The 21898-nt window shown below is 55.4% G+C and overlaps 1 protein-coding gene across 1 annotated transcript; it reads left to right on the forward strand.

The window, feature by feature from the left end:
* Positions 1 to 388: 388 nt before the first annotated feature.
* On the forward strand, positions 389 to 19882 carry ADAMTS8 (ADAM metallopeptidase with thrombospondin type 1 motif 8). The gene is made up of 9 exons (XM_037145160.2): positions 389 to 1269; positions 8686 to 8925; positions 9738 to 9873; positions 10418 to 10585; positions 12249 to 12550; positions 14128 to 14311; positions 15479 to 15651; positions 15795 to 15970; positions 17651 to 19882. Exons 1-9 carry the CDS (start codon positions 550 to 552, stop codon positions 18219 to 18221), a joined length of 2670 nt encoding a protein of 889 aa, XP_037001055.2. The 5' UTR covers positions 389 to 549; the 3' UTR covers positions 18222 to 19882.
* The last annotated feature ends 2016 nt before the right edge of the window (positions 19883 to 21898 follow it).

Genomic DNA, 21898 nt, shown 5'->3' on the forward strand with positions numbered 1-21898 from the left:
ACCGCGTAAAGGGAAGGGGAAAAAAGTTGGAGTTGACACTTCGGGAGGGAGGGGTAGAGAGGGGAGTGAGTCTCGCTGACTCCTGATTGGTTTTACATTTCATCCAAATTTTTTTCCTCTTCTCTCGCTCCCTCTTTTCAGTTTCTCTCTCTGATCCCAGGGGAGGGGAAACGGGAATAGTGAGATATCAAAAATAAACCTCTTATGTCAAAGCCGGGAAGGAAGTATAAATACGAAGGGCTCGGCAGCCCACTCGGTGCTTCCCAGGGTGGGGAGGAGGCAGGGTGGAGGGCGGGCGCGCACGGCTCGGGGCGCCAGTTGCTCGCGCTCGGATCTGCAGGCCGGCGCGGAGGAGCGGGCTGCGGCCGGAGGGGCCGCCAAGGGACCGCCAGGGGACCGCGCCGCGGCCGGGTCCCCACGGGCTGAGTCGCCCAGCGACCTGATTGATTTCCCTTTTCCTAGAGGGAGCGGCCGGGCACCGCTTGCGCCGCCAGCACCTGCCCGCGCCTGGCGGCTCGTTCCCTCTCGAGCGCTGCAGCCGGAGCCCCCATGCCCCGCGCCGCTCCCCAGTGGCCGCCGCTCCTGCTGCTGCTGCTGCAGCCGCTCGCCCTCGGCGCCCCGGCCCGGCCCGGAGCCCGGGGCCCGGCCTCGCAGCTGGTGGTGCCCACGCGGCGGGCGGCCGACGCAGGAGAGCTGGCGGTCCACCTGTCCGCCTTCGGCCAGAACTTCGTGCTGCGCCTGGCGCCCGACGCCAGCTTCCTGGCGCCGGAGTTCAAGATCGAGCGCCTGGGGAGCTCTGCCGGGGCTGCCGGGGGCGAGCGCGAGCTGCGTGACTGCTTCTTCTCCGGCACAGTGAACGGGGAGCCGGAGTCTCTGGCGGCCGTCAGCCTGTGCGGCGGACTCAGCGGCTCCTTCCTGCTGGACGGCGAGGAGTTCACCATCCAGCCGCAGGGCGCGGGGGACTCCCTGCAGCGGCCGCACCGCCTGCAGCACTGGGGACTGGGGGCGCGCGGCGCCCGACCCCACCCCCTCCACCGAGGACCCGAGGCTGACGGCCAGAGGCAGGACAGAGACCAGGAGCGGGAGAAGGAAGAGGAGGAGGAGGCGCAGGAGGAGGACGGCGAAGACCAGTCGGAAGGCGCGGGCGAGCTGCTTTCCCCCCTGGGGGGCGCGAGTAGGACCAAGCGATTTGTGTCTGAGGCTCGCTTCGTGGAGACGCTGCTGGTGGCTGACGCGTCCATGGCAGCCTTCTACGGACCCGACCTGCAGGTAGGACTCCCTTTGCCCGGAGGTCCCCGGTCAGCTCCCAGGGTCTCTAAATTCTTCCCTTCTCTGTCCCTCTGAGAAAACCCTTCACGTTCCACACTCTGCCAAGACCTGCCCCCGGCAAGTCGTTTGTTTCCTTTCTGAGAAAGCTCAGGAACTCTTTGCCTAACCTCTGACGTCGTCTACCTACTGCCGCTCCCCACCGCGTCCCTTCAGATCTAGGGTGCAGGTCCCAGCGCTTCCCCCTCTCGGCTGCCCAGCCCCGTCCCTCCCACCCCGAACCTCCTGCAGCACTCGGCACACTGAGCCGAAACGGGTTTTAGGGGCCCCGGGCACCTGCCTTTCCCCACAGAGATGAAGACTGAAAGTTTTGGAAGAACACACCCACCCTACCCCCCATTTCTCAGCCCTCTACTGTCTCCACACCTGAGGGGCTCCCACGGAAAGATGCAGCTATTTCATTCCCTTGCGAACAGAACTGAGATTGCCATAAATAAAAGGCATTGTTTGGAGGGAACTGAACGCTGGAGAGGGGCTGCCCCACTTCTGTGTGCCCAGCTGGTTCTGATCAGGGGGCCGGGACTACCTTGCCAACCTGGCGCTCAGCCCTGCAGATCTTGGCAACGCCAGCATCAGCACCAAAGGGAGGCCACGGGATTTCTGCCTAGGGGCTCAGTGCGGGAAACTGAAGCTTCAGTGGAAAGAGGGAAGGGGGGGGGGGGAGATGTGATCTCTTTCAGTAACTTTTGCTGGTGGCACCAGAACTACACTGGGTCCCCCCACCCCCTCCGCCCACTGCTCTGAGGCCAGACGACTCTCTACTGATCCCGGGCAGGAAAACTGTGTCCCGGGGATGGTCCCTGTAGCAGATGGTTTCTAACCAGATGGAAAGGTGGGGCGAACAGAGCAGGAGCGTCTGTGTTGCCCCGGCCCCAGCGTCTGCCCCACAGAGCAGGCAAAGTGCAGGGGCTGCGCTGCCTCTCCGCCCAGCAACAGGCAGAGAAGTGGCCAGCCAGAACAGCGTTCCGAAACAGGGATCACGGGCGCTGCTGTGGCTTGGCTGGTGCTTTTGGGTGATGCCAGTCTTGGCTGGGGACCTATTCCAGGCTCAGCCTGTGCCTGACTGTTGGAGGCACCGAACCTTCCGTCATCACCCATGCAGAACAGTCTAGATGAGGCGTGATTGGCCCTTTTGTTTCTCGCCCCATCTGTCCCATGGAGCAGTCACTGGGAAATGCATTCTAATGGCAGGATGGGAAGCACTGGGGGGCGGTGAGAGGTCCTTGTGGCTGCTCCTCTGGCCACTGCAGGGGCAGGTTAAACCCTGGACAGGCTCCTCTGCACGATGCCTGTCGCAGGGTTCACCTGTCCCAGAGCATGGCAAGACAGCTGCAAGTGGGCAAGGTGGCCTGGCCACAAGCTTTGTGTCTACACTGACTTAGTGTCTGTTTCTCTGCCTGCCTGGCAAGTCCTCGACAGGGGGCTTCTCTCACATGCCTGGCTACTAGGGGCCAGCACCAGAAAGAGGCTGAAGTACATTCCCTGCAAACCCAGAGCTGAGCTGCTGAGCCCACCCCTGCCCCCATGTGGACCAGTGTCTGACATGCCTGTGAACCAGGAGGTACAAATAGCAAGAGCGTGGAGAAGCAGCAGGAAAAGCAATTGCCTGGCAGCCTCTGGAGCCAAAATGTCCTTCCTCATGCCTTCCTACAGTCTTGCTCTCTGAGCTTTCACCTAGACCTTTAAGATACTGAGAATTTGTCTCCAGGACATGCCTAGCCTCTGCAGACACCAGAGCCGACTAAAAGCGGCCTTGGTTGGGTGTTGGGCTCCAGGTTGCTCGTGCCCCTGACGCAGGCTGGGCTGTGTTCTGACCCAGGTTTGCTGCACCAGACAAGGCAGCTCTCTCTTCGCAGAGCCGACCTGATGGTGCCTCCTGTGATGCCCGGCTGGACGGCCTAGTGCATGCGTATCCCACCCCTCCCCCTCCACATGCAGTCACAGGCTCACACCTCTGCACCCAGCTAGCCCAGGTCACGAGAGTACGTCAGAATGGACATCAGCACCTGTGAAGGCTGAGCCCCTCTCCCTAGGGCATCTACAGTTAGGTCTCACGGCTCACAGAAAAGTCCTCTCTGGGCTAGACCAGGCCTGCCACTTCTGCCTCAGTCTCCTCGTGTTCCCGCCCACCAACTCTCCTGTGGGGTGGGCGGGGCTGAGGCACAGCTGACTTTGTGACTGCCCACTGGCCCCTCTGCTCTGACTGCTCACCAGTTGTGGAGATAACCACAGGATGAACTTGAACTTCTCAACTCAGTTCCCTGGGCTTCCTGAAGGTGCCCCTGAGCCCAGCTAAGAATGAATGTCAATTTCTGGTTCTCCAAGACCTTGCCTGCCCAGACCCTTCCCTGAAATAGAATCCAGGTCTTTGTAAGTAACTCTCCAAGGAGTCTCCTGGAGACTTTGTGCACACTGCTGAAGACACTTGGGGGGGGTGTCTTAGCAACTAGGGACATGATGAGGGTGAGGAGAGATTTTATCCCCTCAAGGGCTTAGATTTTCTCATCTGTGTAGAGAGACCCCTGTCCTATGTATACTGTGAGGCTGCTTCATGATGAATCTTCTGGAAAGTTCAGCACTGTATACGGAAACCACTCTGAGTATGTTCAGTTCACAGGGTGGCTCCCATGTGCCGCCTCCGTGGAAATACCTGTGAGGGACTTAGATGAAGAAGGTGACCTTCTCCGGGTCACACAGCCAGGAAGTAAGTGGCAGGGCCGGGTGGCAACCCAGGTCTCCCTTTTTGTGCCAGGAGGCCTTGGGCTCAGGGAGGGCCTATGACTCTGCTGACACCCTGACACTTGTCCAACTGCGGGAATGGGTCCTTGAACCCAGCAAGTCCACAGACACCCAGCCGAGCCCCATACAGAGAAGGAACCACCATGAAGGCCAAGAGAAAGAACCAGGTCTCGCCGCTGAGTGACAATGAAGTTTTCCAGAGCTCCGTGCACTTGAGTTCACTTAATCCCTTGACAGAGGGGCCCCCGCTTCCCACCTTCTTATCTGGTTTCAGAGCGAGGGAGCCCAGACAAAGGGGCTTTCTGAAAGGACAGACCACCTCAGAGGAGACCATTAACTCTGTCTGCATCCGGCTGCTGCTAAGGCTGCTGCTAATTGCTCTCTGGGTGAAACCGGAGCAGGAGAGGAGTGAGTGGGGGCTGAGCAGCACCCACACTCCGTCTGGGAGATCTGCCCTGCCCCTGGGTCAGCTGCCCACTGAGCTTCCGAATCCTCTTCTCAGCAGAGAGGCTTCCTGAGAGCAACATGCTTTGTCCCTAGAGCAGACCAGGGGTTCCCCAAGATGCCAAGGAACTAGCCAGTGATTTTAGGGAGAGGCTAAGTCACAGCCACTTCATCTCCCCTTTAACCACACCCTCTGGGGAAACTGTCCCTACAGCCCTAACCCTGAAGTGACCATGTGCCCCACCGTGCCCAGCAGAGTCCCATTTAGTACCATCTCTAAGTGTCGAAAGTGTCCTGCTTTGGGAAATAACAGAAACAGACATGCGCCCCACTCTCTCGGGAGCCCCCCAAGTCTTCACGGATGAAAGACAAGGGTTGTATTCCTGTGAGCTGTGTTCTCCCACTGGCCAAACGATGAGTCTTTTCCATCTCCTCTGTCTGCTGCAGTCAGAATGATCGACAATGCGAAGTATTTCCCAAAGAAAATGCCTTAATATTCTAAGGTTTTTTGATTCGCCTTTCCGGCCTGCCAGAGGGCAGGGGAGGGGGGGGTGTGCCCAGACAAGCTTGGGGCAAGTCTGCTCATTCCAAGGTTGCATTTGTCCCAGCTGCTGTGTAGTTTTCCTCATGGCAGCAAAGACGGGTGGCAGTCAGTGTCATGATTCAGATAGAAATCAGTGTTCTTGAGCAAGGTACTAATTTCTGTGTACTTCTGTTTTCACCAGCAAAATAAGAATAATTATACCAATGCCCTAGCATTGTGTTGAGGTTACAGTAAAACATGGAAAGCAGCCGACCCAGTGCCTGGTCCGTAGTAGGTGTTCGACAAAGCATAACTGACCTCAGAGTTGCCTTCAGCGACGGCATTTGTCAGAGTAGGAGGGTGGTGTGGTCCCATAGCCACCACTGCTATGTCAGCTCTGCTGTCCCACATGGCAGAGAGGTTTCCCTCTCCAGCTGGCTTGGCTCACAGCGTTACACTTGCCTCCTGCGGTTCTGTTAAGCATGTGCTGTGGGGAGGTGACCTCGTTCTGGTTGTTTTGAAAATGAGGAGAAACGAAGGGGACTGGTGCAGGACCCTCTCTTCTTTCCTTTTCCTTTGCTTCTCCCCCTCTTCCTTCTCAAGAGAGTCTCAGGCCCTAGAGACATGCCCAGAAGGGAAAAGGAAAAGTATGGCCCCGGTCGTGGAGGTCAGAGGGGGTCCCCATGTTTCCTCACGTCCTCTCCTTGCCCGTCCAGGCATGCTTCAGGGAAAAACAGAAGGACCCCCAGTGCAAGGAGCAAACAACCAAAGCGTAACAGATGGCACGATGAGCAGGAGAAGTTGCTAGAAATACATTTGACCCAGGCCCAGCCGCCCCTGGACCCCCAGCCTCGTGGCTTTGGCTGCCCCAGAGTTCTGGATGGGATCTGCTGGTTTGTAGCTCAGAGGATCAAAGAGGGCGGGGTTCCAGCCAAGCTGGCTGGGTGGTTTTCTCTTTTCCAGGTCTGGGGGAGCCAACGGAGAAGAAGGCTCCCTGAAAGGTGCCCCGCCTTCCACCATGAGAGTTAAGGGCAGCAGATCCCCAAGTCATTCAAAAGCAGGACTGGCCACAGGGACTAGCCAACCTGCCTGTCATGTTTGTGAGGGATTGCCTGCTGTATTGGGACCCCGCTCCACCAGGGTACAGCCTTGCTCACATACCCCAGCAAGCAGCCTGCTCTGGTGTGCAGGGGGCTATAAATAGACAGCAGGTGGTGGAGCAAGCCTGTGACCTTCTCCTTCACGGCGCTGGAGTCCACTCCCTGTGGAACCGTAACTCAGGGTTGGCTGAGAATCAGGAGAGGCTTGCTGACTCAGGGCCACCACCCCACCGAGGCCCAGCGGTCCCTCCCCCGGGGAAACTGTAAGACGCACTGCCACCGTCAGGCTTTCCTGCCACTGTTCCTCAGAGGAGCTAACGGTGGGGATGGTGACCCTTCCCTTCTCCAAAAGCTCAATGAGATGGATAAAAGGAGATAAGTGGGCATTTTAACAGAAACGCTGGACCCACGCTGCAACCTTCCTGCAGTGTGCCATGGAAATTATCTTCTGAGATGGCAGCCAGAGGGACCGCCAATGTCCTCAAGTCGAACCCACTGCCTTAAAGGGAAATGGCTCTCCAGCCAGCTCAGCCCAACAGCAATTCGTCATCTGGAGAAGGTGCTCCGAGCTGCCCGAACTGTGAAGGCAGAGACCCCCTGCAAACCGTGGTGTTGGGCAACGTCGCCGCAGCCTCACCCATCTGTGGTGCAGCAGTGTGGGATCACAGGGCCTTCTGAAAGCTCTAGTCTTCGGTTCTCTATATATTTTTCCAAGACCAGTGGTGAGCAGCTGGTACCTCTTCTGTTCACATCGTCTTCATAAGATATCTTCTCGCCAGCCTTGAGATTATGAAATCGGGACTCAAAGGGGCAAACTCATGAAAAGAGTCTCAGGTTGCCTGGGAAGAAATCCCTGGAGGTGGCCCCTGGCCCAGCAGACCCTGGCCCTTCCTCGAGTGAGAAATCAGGAGACTCATCCTGGCCCTGGGAGCAGTGAAGCCCTGCGCAGGAAGTCGCCTCAGCAAGCTACCATTCCTCAGCCCTCACCCCCAGTTGCATAATGATGTGATTGCTTTGTTCGCTTAGGAATCCAACTCCAAGAGCAAACGCCAAGTTTCAGCTTTGCTGATAAGATGTTTGCATCAGCCTAAACATAGCTGGAGTACTTGACACCCTCAGGAACCTGCCAACCCCTGTTTGTAGGGCTTACAAAATACCTGGCTTGTTGCCTATGAGGTGAACAGACAGATCCCATTCACAAATGATGGGATTCATCTGGAACTCCCACACATGGCCTCAAACGATAAAATGTCCCACTCTAGCTTTTCACTCTCCTTTACCCTCCTTTCACTCCCACTGTCCAGACCACCAAGGAGAGAAAAAGAGGGTTACAGAGATGGTGCCCCGAGACCAGGGAGCAGGGCAGGCGAGTGGCTGCTCAGCCAGCCACACTCGTGGCTGCAGGCACAGGTTCCTCGCCCCTCTCTCTGCTGCAAAACAACCCCAGAGAACTCGCTCTCAGAGGTCCTGGAGGCAGGAGAGCGAGCTCCAGCCTGGCCTCCGATGCAGCCGGAGCAGCAGCTGGCAGCCCCAGGACAAGACGGCGGCCAGGCAGTGAGGTGGACTGTCTCAGCTGGCCTGGGTGGGGCTGAAAGCAGGTGTGAGTCTGAGCATCTGGGCCTCATTAGCCCCACCCGGTCCTCTGAAGCCCCAGGCAGAAGGGAATAAACGCCCCAGGGCTGTCCAGGCAAAAACCAGAAGGCCACGCACTGGGAAACTAATCGGGAAGAGTGTGGACCTCAGAGACGGACACGCCTGCGCTGCACGCTGGCTGCAAGAGCTGCGTGGGCCTAGAAGTAGGGGTGGCGATGCCTCCTGCATGGGGTTATTGTGAGCACACACTGGGCCGCACAGGCGAAGTGCGGGCCTGCGCCTGGGCAAAGTAGCTGTGGTTAGCAGTGATTACCAGAGCAGTGACCCCATCCTGAAAAGTGGAGGTGACCCCAGCAGACACCAGGAAAATGCTCAGTTGGATTCTAAGAGGGCCAGTCTTCTAACCTGGAGCACTCAGTTCGTTGTTTCTGGGCTGCAAATGGGGTGGGAAGGAGGGCCTCTGGCAGGGAGACAGCTGTGTCAAGGTCAAGGCACAATAGCCAGTTTCATCCAATAGAACTTTCTGTGATGATGGAATGTTCTGTCCACCCAGTCCAAAACAGTAGCCACAAGCCATACGTGGCTACTGACACACTTGAACTGTGGCCAGCACAACAGAGGAACTGTAACTTCGATTTCATTGAATTTTAATGACTGTTGATTCACATAGCCACAGGTGTCTTGGCACAATGTTAAACACACGCGTTCTGGAGCCAGGCACTGTGGGTTCAGATGCCGGCTGTACACTCAGACTTGTGATCTTGGGACACTTACCGAGACACAACTTTCTTTTACATGAAATGGAGGGTCTCGAGGGTGCGAGTTTTCAGCAGGATGCCATTGATCAGACCCTCAGTGCAGAGCCGGCCAGCGGGTGGGTAATGAGAGGCAGTGGCCGTGGGCAGGCCAAGGGCTGGGGGGGTGGAGCCCTTCACTCTTCCCGCCCCTCCTCCCCGACAGAACCACATCCTGACGCTCATGTCCGTGGCTGCCCGCATCTACAAGCACCCCAGCATCCGGAACTCGGTGCACCTGGTGGTGGTGAAAGTGCTGATAGTGGAAGATGAGAAATGGGGCCCCGAAGTGTCTGATAATGGGGGGCTGACGCTGCGCAACTTCTGCAACTGGCAACGGCATTTCAACCAGCCCAGCGACCGGCACCCGGAGCACTTCGACACGGCCATCCTGCTCACCAGGCAGGTCTGTGCACCCAGCCCCCCGGGGAGGGGAGGGAGGGAGGAGGGGCGGGGCAGGTGGGTCAGAGGGAGACCAGGAGGCCTGCCCAGACATGGGCAATGTCTCCCTGCTGGCCCCCGCTGGACGCAGGAGCCTCTTATGTGAAGCCACGGAGAGGAGGTCACAAGGGCTCGTATGAGGTATTTGCAAGGGAAGGAGAAGAATCTCAACAGGGCCCTTTTCCAAACGTTTGTGACCAGCGGTCCGCCGAGCTCATAACAAGAGGAAATGGGCTCACCCTGCCCAGCAGGGCGTCTGGAGCAGGAATTGAGAGAGGAGGTCTCTCTGGGACGGTTGTTAAATGTCAGGGCAGGCAGCCAGGCAGTAACCCTCAGGACTTCCCCAGATCAGGAGGCTGCCCCGACCTGGTGTGACCGAGACGGGCCGCTTCCTCAAGGCCAGAGAGTGTGATGATGTGTGCAAGGTTCTGTTTACTCCTCCATGAGGCAAGTGCTATTGTACAGGCCCCCACTGCACAGCCAAGGAAACTGTGACACAGAGCAGCACAAATTGGCAGGGCCCTGGTCAAGCCCAGGTAGCCTCGCTGCAGCTCAGTGTTCTTACCCACTGTGCTGTCCTGCCTCCCAAGACAAGCTGCCCCAGCCCACCCGAGCACACACCGACACAGAAGGGGCGCCAGTCTTCTTCAACCAAGTGTCCTTTGCAAAGACTTAGAGATTGGGGCTTAAAAACCTTCCTTCTACTGAGGAGGAGCAGCAATAGGAAGATGGTCTGTTCATGTCTGTTCTCACACTCTCACTTTCTCCGACACTCAGAACTTCTGCGGGAAGGACGGCATGTGTGACACCCTGGGCGTGGCGGACATTGGCACGATCTGTGACCCCAGCAAGAGCTGCTCCGTGATCGAGGACGAGGGGCTCCAGGCAGCCTATACTCTGGCCCATGAGCTGGGTAAGAGCTGCCATGCCCGAGCCTGCCAGATGCTGTCAGAGGGAACTGCCTCTTCCAAAGCCGGGCTCGCCCAGGTTCTGCGGCCTGCGTGGCCTCGCAGCTAGCCAGGCTCCCCTTGTCATCCTGACAGAATGATCACGTGCCAGTACATACTGCGCTTCCTCCACGCCCTCCCTGAGCATAAGGCCAAAATATTAAAACGGTGTCCTGAGTCATTGTCAGAGGTCACCAGAAACATGCCAACACACAAAATGCGGGCTCGGGGGTCAGATCTCTGGGAAGACCGACTATGAAGAGAATGTGAACAGGTCATTGAGGTGACTGTAGATCTAAGACGGGCTGAGGCAGGAAATAAAGGGACACCCATGTTCCTCAGTCCTCTGAGAAAGCTTCCCAGAAGAAGAAAGCCCAGAGTGGAAAAGATCTTTAAGGAATAAGGAGCGGGAGGGGCGCTGGGCCACCTGGGGAGCCCTGGAGCAGGCTGGGGAGGGCCGAGAGCAGGGGAGGCCCTCAGGGTAGACTATGGGTCTCTCTCCGTTCCCAGGGCACGTGCTCAGCATGCCCCACGACGACTCCAAGCCCTGTGCTCGGCTCTTTGGGCCCATGGGCAAGCACCACATGATGGCACCTCTCTTCGTCCACCTGAACAAGACACTGCCCTGGTCCCCCTGCAGTGCCATGTACCTCACGGAGCTCCTGGACGGCGGGCACGGTAGGTATCTCTGGCCCACTGCTGGCTGTGCAGCTCTGCACGGCCAGCTCCTTAGATCGAGGTAGCGCCGCTCCCAGCTGAGCTCCACCACAAAGCATCATCGCCACTTAGGATTGGGAGAGACTTCAGGGATTTGTCCCCTGCCCCACCTCCGGGGCCACGGCCTTCTCACACTCTTCCAGGCCCCATTTTCCAGCAGGCTGAGCTTTGGGCTAATCTTGATGGTCAGTCATGAAGCAGGTGGAATGAGACTGGGAAGGTCTGTATGGAAAAGGTGGGTCTGAACAGAGCTCAAAGGAACAGAACGATGTTTGCAACACAGAGGAGAGAAGGGTATTCTGGCTGGAGTGGACATCACATGATAGCTTGGAAATGGCAGAGAGCGAGCCAGGGGTCAGGGGTGGGAGTGGTGGGCCTGGTTAGAACAGCTTGGCTTGCAGAGTGAGTGAAAACAATTTATTCTGGAGCCTCCTCCTTGAAGGAGGCAGGGCCACATGTAATACAAAAATAATGGCTTATCCAAAGATCCGTACATTAGCTCTATTTTGCATGCCATGGTTTTCAAGAGTTCATTTATACCCCCAATTATATCATGATGCAGATGAGCAACACAATTTGCTGGCATCCCCCAGATAAACACTGAATCATAGAAGATGCTCTGGATAACAAATGAAATTCAATCCCAAAGGTAAATTTTGTGACCGATAGTCAAAAATTGGACAAGTTCTATCTAGATGATGAGCGGTGAGTGTTTAGGTCAAGGTCCAGGGAGTCCCAAAGAAGTTGGACCCCAGAAGGAACACACCAAGGCACATCATAATTATATTAGCCAAGATTAAAATGAAGGAGAGAATCCTAGAAGCAGCAAGAGCTAAGGGGACAGTCACCTACAAAGGAGTTCCCATCAGACTGTCAGCGGATTTCTCAAAAGACACCTTACATGCAAGAAGGGGCTGGAAAGAGGTATTCCAAGTCATGAAATCCAAAGACCTACATCCAAGATTGATCTATCTAGCAAAGCTTTCATTTAGAATGGAAGGACAAATAAAGTGCTTCTCAGATAAAATCAAATTCAAGGAGTTCATCGTCACCAAGCCCTTATTCTATGAAATGTTAAAGGGACTTATCTAAGAAAAAGAAGATAAAAAAGATGAACAGTGAAAGGACAGCAAACTCACAGTTATTAGCAACCACACCTAACACAAAAGCAAACTGAGAGGACAGCTAGATCAGTAGCAGAACCATAGAAATGGAGATCACATGGAAGGTTAGCAACAGGGGAGTGGGAGGAGGAGAAGGGGGGAGAAGGTACAGAAAATAAATAGCATAGATGGTAGGTAGAAAATCGATAGGGGGGAGGGCAAGAATAGTATGGGAAATATAGAATCTAAAGAACTTGAGACACGTGGTCATAAACTAAAGGAAGGGAATGGTGGGGGAGGCGTGTGCGGGGGGAGGAATGAAGGGGGGAATAGAACAACTGTAATGGCATAATCAGTAAAATATATATAAAAAAATAAATTTAAAAAAAGTTTTAAAAAAAAGGTCCAGGGAAGCACGACATCTAGACCTTCAACCCCGTTGGGAGGGATTGAGGGCTAATAGCACTGTTGAGGGAGACTCTGGCCCCTCATTCTTGTTCCTCTGCTTCCTCCATTCCTAGGGGACTGTCTCCTCGACGCCCCCACGTCCGCCCTGCCCCTCCCCACAGACCTCCCGGGGCAGAAGGCACTTTACGAGCTGGATCAACAGTGCAAGCAGATCTTTGGGCTGGGTTTCCGCCACTGTCCCAACACCTCTGCCCAGGACATCTGTGCCCAGCTCTGGTGCCACATGGACGGCACTGAACCTCTTTGCCACACGAAGAACGGCAGCCTGCCCTGGGCTGATGGGACACCCTGTGGGCCCGGGCACCTGTGCTGGGAGGGCAGCTGTCTTCCCCAGGAGGAAGTAGAGAGGCCGAAGGTGAGCAATGGCCATTTGGGGACACGGAGGTGGGGTGGGCAGTGGGGGGAGAGCTGTGTGTTCAATTCATGATTAAGAGGTGGGGGGAATGAGAGTAATTGTGGGAATTCTGTGCTCAAAGAGGACGGGGAGGAGAAACCGGCCTCGCCAACGGCAGGCAGAGAACCCTTGGCCGGGACAGAGCGCGTGTGCAGGCAGAACCAAGGCAACGCCGCAGACAGTTTTCAATGATCTGCCTCATTGCCCGGCTCTTAATGCTTCCAGCCTGTGGGGCTGATCACATTTCCCTCACAGAGAGTCACTGAGGCGGCCCTATGAAACAGCATCTGTTGGGTTGTATAGCCTGCTCCCAGCCCAGCACTGAATCACCAGAGTGGCCTGGGCACTCCCTGTCCCAAGGGCTCTTCTCAATGATGTGTGTCTTTTGCACTGAGTCTCAGGAGCCTGCCTGGGCCAGGTAAGCCCCGCACTAGTTCTGAGCCAGAGCCAGGGTAAGATTCATGCTTCATCCTCAGCCTCCTCCCATGTGGACACTGAGCTTCACTTTCAGGTGTCAGCCTCTCTCGTAGTGGGTGCTTCACGCATGGTCCCCAAGCAGGTGGAGGGAGTCTGAGCAACCGCCCCCCCAGCCAGCACCAGAGCCAAGCTCGGTCCCGGGCAGGCTGATGTGGGATGATCATGGGATGCTACTGATCACCTATTTTTAAGGGGAAAGGACAGATCATAAGATACTATATATGTGACAGAATCCATCTGCATAAAATAAAAAACACCTCATTTTTATGATTAAATATTCAAAGCAAAATGTGAAAGGCTGTTGATTAACATTATAACCATGTTTTTTTCTGGGTAGTAACACTTCCTTTTTAGAGTTAGACTTTCTTTTTTACACTTTTCTGTGTTTTCATTTTTTATAGAAGCAAATATGCCATTTTTAATATTAGTTTTCTTTTGAAAACTCTATGAAGGCACCAGTGACAAAGCTTTGTCCTCACAGGACCAAGTTGGCGGCAGCTCTGTCCACCCTCCAGGGACACCAGCCCCTGAACTGGGAGCTGGCAGATGAGCGGCTGCCCCTCCCAGCGGCTGTTCCTTTAGACCAGGACTTCCCACCTTGGCTCCAGAGACACCAGGGGCTGCAATGGTGTTGGTCACAGCGGGTGCCTTGTTTGCTGTTGTATGTTCGTCATTAGAGGTTTAGCAACACCTCATCCTCTACCCACGAGAGACCAGCAGCCTGGACCCTCTCTGGTAACAACCCAAAGGTCTCTAAACCCTTCCACTTGCCCTCGAAGGACAAGACTGGCCCCCGTGATGAACTGCTGTGTTGCACCCAACCTTAGTCCCGTAGAAGAGCTTCATTTGACAGCTAGCGCTGAGCACCATACTGAGGGCAAGGCGCTGTTTCAGACTCTGGGCAGCCCCCAAAAACAAGCCCAGCAGGACCTCTGTGTTCACAAAGCTGACAGCCAAGCAGACCACACGGCTGTCAAACGAATGATCAGGGCAGTTGACTGAACTCCATGCTGCCCCCAGTTGTAACTCAGCTGCTGACTCGGTGATATTGTGTGTTGCAGGCCGTGGTGGATGGAGGCTGGGCCCCCTGGGGGCCCTGGGGGGAGTGCTCCCGGACCTGCGGAGGAGGAGTTCAGTTTTCACACCGAGAGTGCAAGGACCCTGAGCCTCAGAACGGAGGAAGATACTGCCTGGGCCGGAGAACCAAGTACCAATCATGCCACACAGAGGAATGTCCCCCTGATGGTAATTGCCACTTATGGCCACCCCGGCCAGAGCGGCTGTTCTGAATCAATGAGTCAATGTTTCTCTCCCTCTCTCTCTCTTTCCCTTTCCCTCTCTAAAAATAGATTAAAATGTCTTTTTTAAAAAATTAAATGGCATCTAGAGGTCCTCAGTGCCAGCTGTCCTGCAAGTCACCTGGGAAGAACTTGAGACCCAGGGCCCAGGCCCCTCGGATGCACTGATTGGGAGCAGGGCGCAGCTGCTGGGTTTTGAAGTCCCCACAGGGCCTGCAGGCACCCAGCTGAGCTGGAGAAGCTCAGCGATGAGAGCAGGCTTCATCGCAGGACCGTGCAAAACTCTTCCTGCAGATGGATTTTTCTGGAAGCAGCACGGCAGGATGGGAAAGGAGACAGCTGTGTGTAGGAGGCTGGGCACTAGCCCCAAGCGAAGGCACAAGGCCTGGGCTTGTGAAGGGGGAACCAGGGCGGTAAGAGCGGCACGGAGTCCTTTAGACTCACAGACTGCCCTGAATTTGGTAGCATTTGATGACAGCCGGGCGATGGGGGCCACAGACACTCCAGTGTTCAGCCTCAGACGGGAACGTTTCCCGCCAATGGAAACCGGTCCAGTTAGCGCAGGGACAGCAGGGAGTCGGGCCTCGCAGAGCCTGGGGGTAATCACAGCCCCTGCCGATGGAGTCCCCCAGAGACGCCCAGAACCACGGCAAGCGGGGCGCAGGGCACCATCAGAGCTGGAGCTGTATGGCGGGAAGTCCACGGCCATGTGTCTGTCCAGTGTCACCAAGGAAGTCAAGGTGGAGCACAATAGCAGAGGCTCAAAACTATAATTCCATTCCATGCTTTCCACACTTACTGAATGGTCTCCTGTCTTCACCGAAGATTATTTATTTGTTAAACAGACTTAGTATCTTCTTCAAATGGAAAGGAAATTTACCCCAGAAAGCCCTGATGAGGCTGGAGGCTCCCTCCCTTGCCCTGTGCATTAGGGTCCCACGCGGCCCCAGATGGGGCGCACCTAGAAATGCTGGGCCCGGGAGACGCTGGACCTATGTCCTGAGTCTGGTCAAAACCAGGAGAAGAAAGACCCCTGAGTCCAGGCCTTTCTCCAGCTGGGTCCCCCCACTGCAGCACAGCACGCTAACTCCGCGCCTCTTCTTACTCTTTTCAGGGAAGAGCTTTCGGGAGCAGCAGTGCGAGAAGTACAATGCCTACAATTACACTGACATGGATGGGAACCTCCTGCAGTGGGTCCCCAAGTACGCAGGGGTGTCCCCCCGGGACCGCTGCAAGTTGTTCTGTAGAGCCCGGGGGAGGAGTGAGTTCAAAGTGTTTGAGGCCAAGGTGAGAGTCCTCCTAGAAATCAGATCAATAGATGATCGAACCAGATTGAAAGTCACCTGCTATCACCACCCCCCCAACCCACCCTGGGCCACGTCTGTGCTCACCTCACCCTCTCCTCCCTCCCCTCCCCTTCCCTGCTGCAGGTGATCGACGGCACCCTGTGCGGGCCAGAGACTCTGGCCATCTGTGTCCGTGGCCAGTGTGTCAAGGCTGGCTGCGACCACGTGGTGGACTCGCCTAGGAAGCTGGACAAATGTGGGGTGTGTGGGGGCAAAGGCAACTCGTGCAGGAAGATCTCCGGCTCCCTCAACCCCTCGAGGTGAGCCCCCTGGTAGTTCAGCGCGGAGGCGGAAGAGCAGAACGGGCTTTGGAATCACATCTTCCTAAGTTTCAGTTGTGGCCGCTCCTTAATATCCAAGGAGTACTGAGCTTCCGTTTCTCGACAAAATGTCAGCAGTCCTCTGGATCTGGGAGTCATGTAAAATCGTCATGAGACGGGACAGGGACTAGCTATAGAGAGGACCAGGCACAGGGCAGCCAGAGGCCACATGGACAGGGGCGGATCGGCTCTGAGTCAACTGGCAATAGAACGGCACTGAGTAACGGGGACCTTTGCCAGGAAGCAGGCCTGTTTGGGGAAGGACGCCTCACCCAGCTCCTGGTGAGTCTGTGCTTCCTGCAGGTGGGTCTTTAGAGAAGAGGGTACAAGGGTGGACCTCAGAGACGCCAGTGACTGCCTAAGTCTGAGCGCTCCATACACTTGCTCACAGCTCAGTGCCCCACACCCATTAAGCTCCTGGTATTTGATTAAGTGTTTTACCTCTGTGGCCTGGTTGGACTCCTGAAATGAGTCCCTGAGGTGGGCAAGGCCAGCACTGCTATCTCCCACTAACAGGTGAAGAAACAGGTTCGGTCAGCTCACCTGGCTCTCCTGAGGTCACCTGACAATGAGTAACAGCCAGGAAGAGAACCCAGGTTTCTTGACTCTTGGACAATGCTCTTCCTGCCGCTGCAGGCACTTCCTGGAGATGAAGGGGAAGGCAGGAGTTATGTAGCCACACGGTCCTCTCTGTCTCGACAGAATCAACCCACAGCAGACAATTGGACGTCTTTCCAAATTTAAAATCAGAGGATGGAGAAAAAAGAAGCCTGGGGCGTGGGATGTTCAGATGTAGGGTCGCCTAGCCGGCTGCCTCCTGGGCGTTAGACAGATGGGCCCGTGCACGCTTTCACACTGCCCTGGGGGAAGCGGCTGAGCGTAAGGCCAAAATAGAGAAGAGCCAACTGGCTCTGCTCCTCTCGGTCCTTTTTACTTTCTTCCCAACCTGTGTAACCCAGCTGCTCTCAGCCCAGGAGATCCGAATAAGAACTAGCGTTCCTCCAGTTCATGTAAAGCCCTACAATTGCGTTGGAACATGTTCCCCAAACAGCACCCTGTGCACCCAGAAGCACAGCTCACGGAATCTGGGCATGTCCAGAGAACCGCTCCTCTGTGGCCTGGATCCTGCCCTAAGATCCAAGTGATTCTAAGAGGTGGGGTGAGGTGTCAGATTCTGGAATGAGTATGTGGAAACATATTTTTCCATGTGGGTTTGAGCTCTGGGTATGAAAGTGGCCAAGCAGTTTTCTACCACTGCAAAAAGCTAAATGTGTTTGAGATCTCCCGTGAGTCCAGAGCTGCCAGGTTTGGCGGCCCCAGTGCCGTCTTCAACCCCCTGGGCTGCCTTCCTGCCTGTGCTACTGTCAAGATCCACACATTGCAGGAGCCTCAGCCCCAGCATTTGAAAGAGTTGCCGGGCAGGGCAGAAGCCCATGCAAAACAAACGTATGAACTATTGCTGTCGGCCTTGGCAGCTAATTTATTTGGAACGTGGAGGTGGCTGCGAAATTATTTGCTACTGGTTTTTGTCCACCACCCCAGTCACCAGCAGGTTAGCTTCCTCAGGCTCTGACCTGGGAAGCCGCTGGTCCTAAGGGTGTTGTTCTGTTTCTGTCCTAGTTATGGCTACAACGACATCGTCACCATCCCAGCTGGTGCCACGAATATTGATGTGAAACAACGGAGCCACCCAGGGGTCCAGAACGACGGCAACTACCTGGCATTGAAGACCGCTGACGGGCAGTACCTGCTCAATGGGAACCTGGCCATCTCTGCCATAGAGCAGGACATCTTGGTGAAGGGGACCATCCTGAAGTACAGTGGCTCCATTGCCACCCTGGAGCGACTGCAGAGCTTCCGGCCCCTGCCGGAGCCTCTGACTGTGCAGCTCCTGACCGTCCCGGGTAAGGACTTCCCCCCCAAAGTCAAATATACCTTCTTTGTTCCTAATGACGTGAACTTCAGCATACAGAGCAGCAAGGAGAGAGCAACCACCAACGTCATCCAGCCCCTGCTCAACGCACAGTGGGCCCTGGGGGACTGGTCTGAGTGCTCCAGCAGCTGCGGGGCCGGCTGGCAGCGACGGACCGTGGAATGCCGGGACCCCAGCGGCCAGGCCTCTGCTGCCTGCAACGAGGCTCTGAAACCCGAGGATGCCAAGCCCTGTGGAAGCCAGCCATGCCCTCTGTGACCTGTGCAGTAGGGCCAGTCTTGTGCTCATGGACTCGGGGTGCTGGGGTGCAGGCAAGTGTCCCCATGTGGTGACTCTACGTGTAGAGGTGGCATGGCCCACCCAGGTCTTGCAGTGCACCAGCCCCTTCGGCACGGGGAGGGGAAGAGAAGATGGGCCAACAGATCCTAATGTCTACTTTCTAGGGGATGGGACCTTGCTTGGGTTCAAGTAGAGGGCATAGGTTAAAAGGTAAAAGTGTACTTGTCGACCCAAACAGGAGACTCAGTCAGCCTGTTTGCAAAGGATGAGCAAAGTTAAACGACAGAAAAAAAAATCTTTTCTATTTGGTTTCCCCTATAAATAATCTACCTCAGAGGGGAAAATCTTAGTCCAAGAGAGGTGTGGGGCAGGGAGTCATCGGCGAATGTCAAAGCAAGCTGCTAAGCCGGCTTCAGAAGCGATCACCACTCTCCTCAGTATTAAAATCCGCCGCCTGAAGGGCTGCAGGATCGTGGGGAGCCGCGCGCTCCCAGGCTTCCACCTGCAGGCGTGGACCCGATTCAAGTATTTATGCAAATGCATCTCTGAACTAAAGTGTGATCTTGTGCCAATGCAGTGAGTGGTCTGGTCTGGTTCAGTATTTCTTTCAAAAGGGCAAGGGACCCAGAGCCCAAGGACAAAGGCCAAAACTAGGTCAGCTGACCTTGAGCACACTGGGAAGCGGGCACCTTGCCTGAGTCTTTTCAGGCCTTCTGCCTGGGTTCTCAGATGCCTGCCGAATCCAGCTCATTTGGAAAACTGCTGCATTGCATAAGCCAGTGGTTCTCAAACTTTCATGGGCATCGGGATCACCTAGAGAGCTTCTCAAAACGCAGATTGCTGGGCCCACCCCCATCGTTTCTGAGTCAGCAGGTCCCAGGGGGCCTGCAGTCTGCACTTCCAACAAGTTTCCAGGTGACGCAGAGGCTGCTGGCTTGGGGACTGCCCTTTGAGAATCACTGCTCCGGCGGAAATTTCCAGTTCAGAGGCACAGTTGCTATGGGTGCCTCTGTGCCCAATTTTCCCGATAAAGACTGTTCCCTCCCTCCTGCACGTGTCCTCTCCCCCGACTTTCACCCACTGGCCAGCTGGACTTACAAGATTCCCTTAGGCCCCGAGGGGTTCTGAGCCCTCAGCTCTTTCCCTCTGCACCAGAATCCATCCCCGTCTCACCGCTCTCTGGGCCAGAGCACCTTGCAGCTGTCCGAGCCGGCCCTTCCACTCAGAACGGCACTCCCCACTGGCCGCCGGGGACTCCCTGACAGCCTCCGAAACCCCATCTCCCAGCCATAGCTCCTCAGGTGCAGTCTTCCGTGGGGTCTGCTGCAGAGGATCCGTAGTGCCTGGTCACGAGTGGCTGAGCAGAAACAGACGACATCAAGAAATGACATTCTAGCCCTGGCCAGGTGGCTCAGTTGGTTGGAGCATCATCCCACACGTCGATACACCAATAGACTGCAGGTTTGATCCCCGGTCAGGGCACGTACGCAGATTGAGTGTCCGATTCTCAATCGGGCGGGCGAATATGGGAGACAACCAATTGACGTTTTTCTCTCACCCTCTCTCTCCCCTTTCCTCTCTCTAATATCAATAACCATACCCTCCGGTGAGGGTTGTTTGTTGGTTGGTTTTTTTAATCAAAATAAATGTTAGAAAAGAAACATTCTAGCAAGGAGAAAGAAAATAGCTACATTTTTATCTTCCTTCTGTTGCCACCTTTTACCCATTTGTCCTTCCCTTTAGCTTTCTATTAAAACCTCTTCAAATGTGTGGTGACATAGGCAGAGAAGGTGCCATGTGGAGCCCTGTGTGGAAAGGGGCCCAGAGGGGCACTCGGACCCTTGTGTACAAGGAAAGCAGATGGGATTTCGGCCCCCACCGTGCCCTTAGCTGGCCACGTCTGCGTGGTGCACGGTGGCTGTTGACTAAGAACTGACCGCTTTTCCTGCCTCCCCTTCCTGTCTGCCGACTCTTCAGTGAGCGGAGGCCGGCCGTACCTAAACATAAACAGGCACACACGCAGGCATGTGGTCGATGACGACTAGTAAAACCAGATTTTTCCCTGCTGCGCACCAGTTTTAAAGAGGCTGATAAATATTTTTCTGCAGTCTTTCATCTCCTTTCACTTCTCATTCTCCCCAAAACACTCAAGGCCAAGTGTGTCCCCCACTCGCTGCCCATGCCAGCCCAGCTGTGCCATCCCTACCGCCTGCATCGTTACCAGGCACAGCTTTCGCCCTGGAGTTCAGCTGGCAACAGAGCTGCTGATGTGCGAAGCGGAATGGAATCCAGCTTGGCTCTTCCTCGCTGTGTGGGCTCGGCAAGGCTCACAGAATACATAGTTGTTTGTGTCTGGAAACTCAACAGCTGCGGCTCAGGGACTCAGAAAACAGATCTGCAGAGAGTCCGCATCATTAGTTCCCACAGCCAACCACGACCACCCTTTCTGCCTGGAGAAGAAAAGACTGCCTCGTCTTTGCTGAGAATTTGCATTTTCCAGTTAGTGCTCCTCATGGAACCTGGTAGAGGTGCCTCGGAATGGGAGTCCCTACAGCCCTGACCCAGCAGGTGACTTGGTCATTCATCCGTGTCCTCTGAGTTCCTGCCAGAAGTATTTCCAGGCTGACAAATGAGTATCAAAGTTCTTTCCCCAAATCTTCCATCCTTAAGATAAGTGAATCGTTGTCTGCACTTTATTCTCTGCCCTTGTTCTCCTGTAGCTGAACGGATGGTTTTGCAAATTTACAAAAGGGTGCAACACCACTGGTCCCCTGTCCGCTTCAGCAAACCACCCGTCCCAGGAGCATTTCCCAGGGGCGATGGGCCGTCTCCCCGCCAGCCCTGCATCTGCTCCCCCGATGATGTCCACTAGACCCCAGACCCTCGCGTTGGGCTGTTGAGTCCCGTGGGCCCCTTACTGAGGACTGTGCCTCCTCCCTCGCATCCAAACGAGCAGCGACGCTTCCTTCTGTGGGAGCCCTCTTCTTTTTTCCCAAGCCTCTCCCCTCCTGCAAAAAAAAAAAAAAAAAAAGCAAAAAAGATAACAAGAACCATAGGAAAGTTCTTAAGAGTATGTTGGCTTTTGCTTTGTCTTGATATTTTCAACTTGTGGTCCAGGGACAATAGAGAGGGGCATTGTCACCACTGCAACCATGAGTCTGAAGTGGCAGGAAGTGCTGCTGCTTGGTGCCGGGGTTCCACACAGCGCAGACCCTGGGCCACGTCTTCCCAGGTGGCAGGAAGGGAGGCTCGAGGGCCCACAGCCATCTCCGCCCCACGTGCTTCGCCTCACATCACGGTCCCTGGTGGGAGCAGCGGTATCGCCTTTGCTATTTGAAAATTAGGAATTGTTTGCCTATAGAGTGAACAGAAATCTAGAACCTAGTCAAGAGAATCAGATGTGGTATTATCCCCAAGTTTCCAGACTTCTGCGGCCACCGCCTGATGACTTCCTCTTGCCTCTATGCTGAGCTCGAGCTAACTTACTGAACACACGGCCAAAATAAAGCATGAGACAGGGTGGACATAGCAAGGACAGTGCAGGCAGCATGTTAGGTACATTTAAGCAACTGTCCCTGACCCCTGTCCCCCTCCAGCCCTGTTCTGTGCTATGTCAAGGGGGAGGGGATCCCCTAAGTGGAGAGAAGTATCTTGCC

The sequence above is a fragment of the Artibeus jamaicensis genome, unplaced genomic scaffold, assembly GCF_021234435.1.
Source record: "Artibeus jamaicensis isolate MK-2021 breed Jamaican fruit bat unplaced genomic scaffold, CSHL_Jam_final scaffold_660, whole genome shotgun sequence".
Classification (NCBI taxonomy): domain Eukaryota; kingdom Metazoa; phylum Chordata; class Mammalia; order Chiroptera; family Phyllostomidae; genus Artibeus; species Artibeus jamaicensis.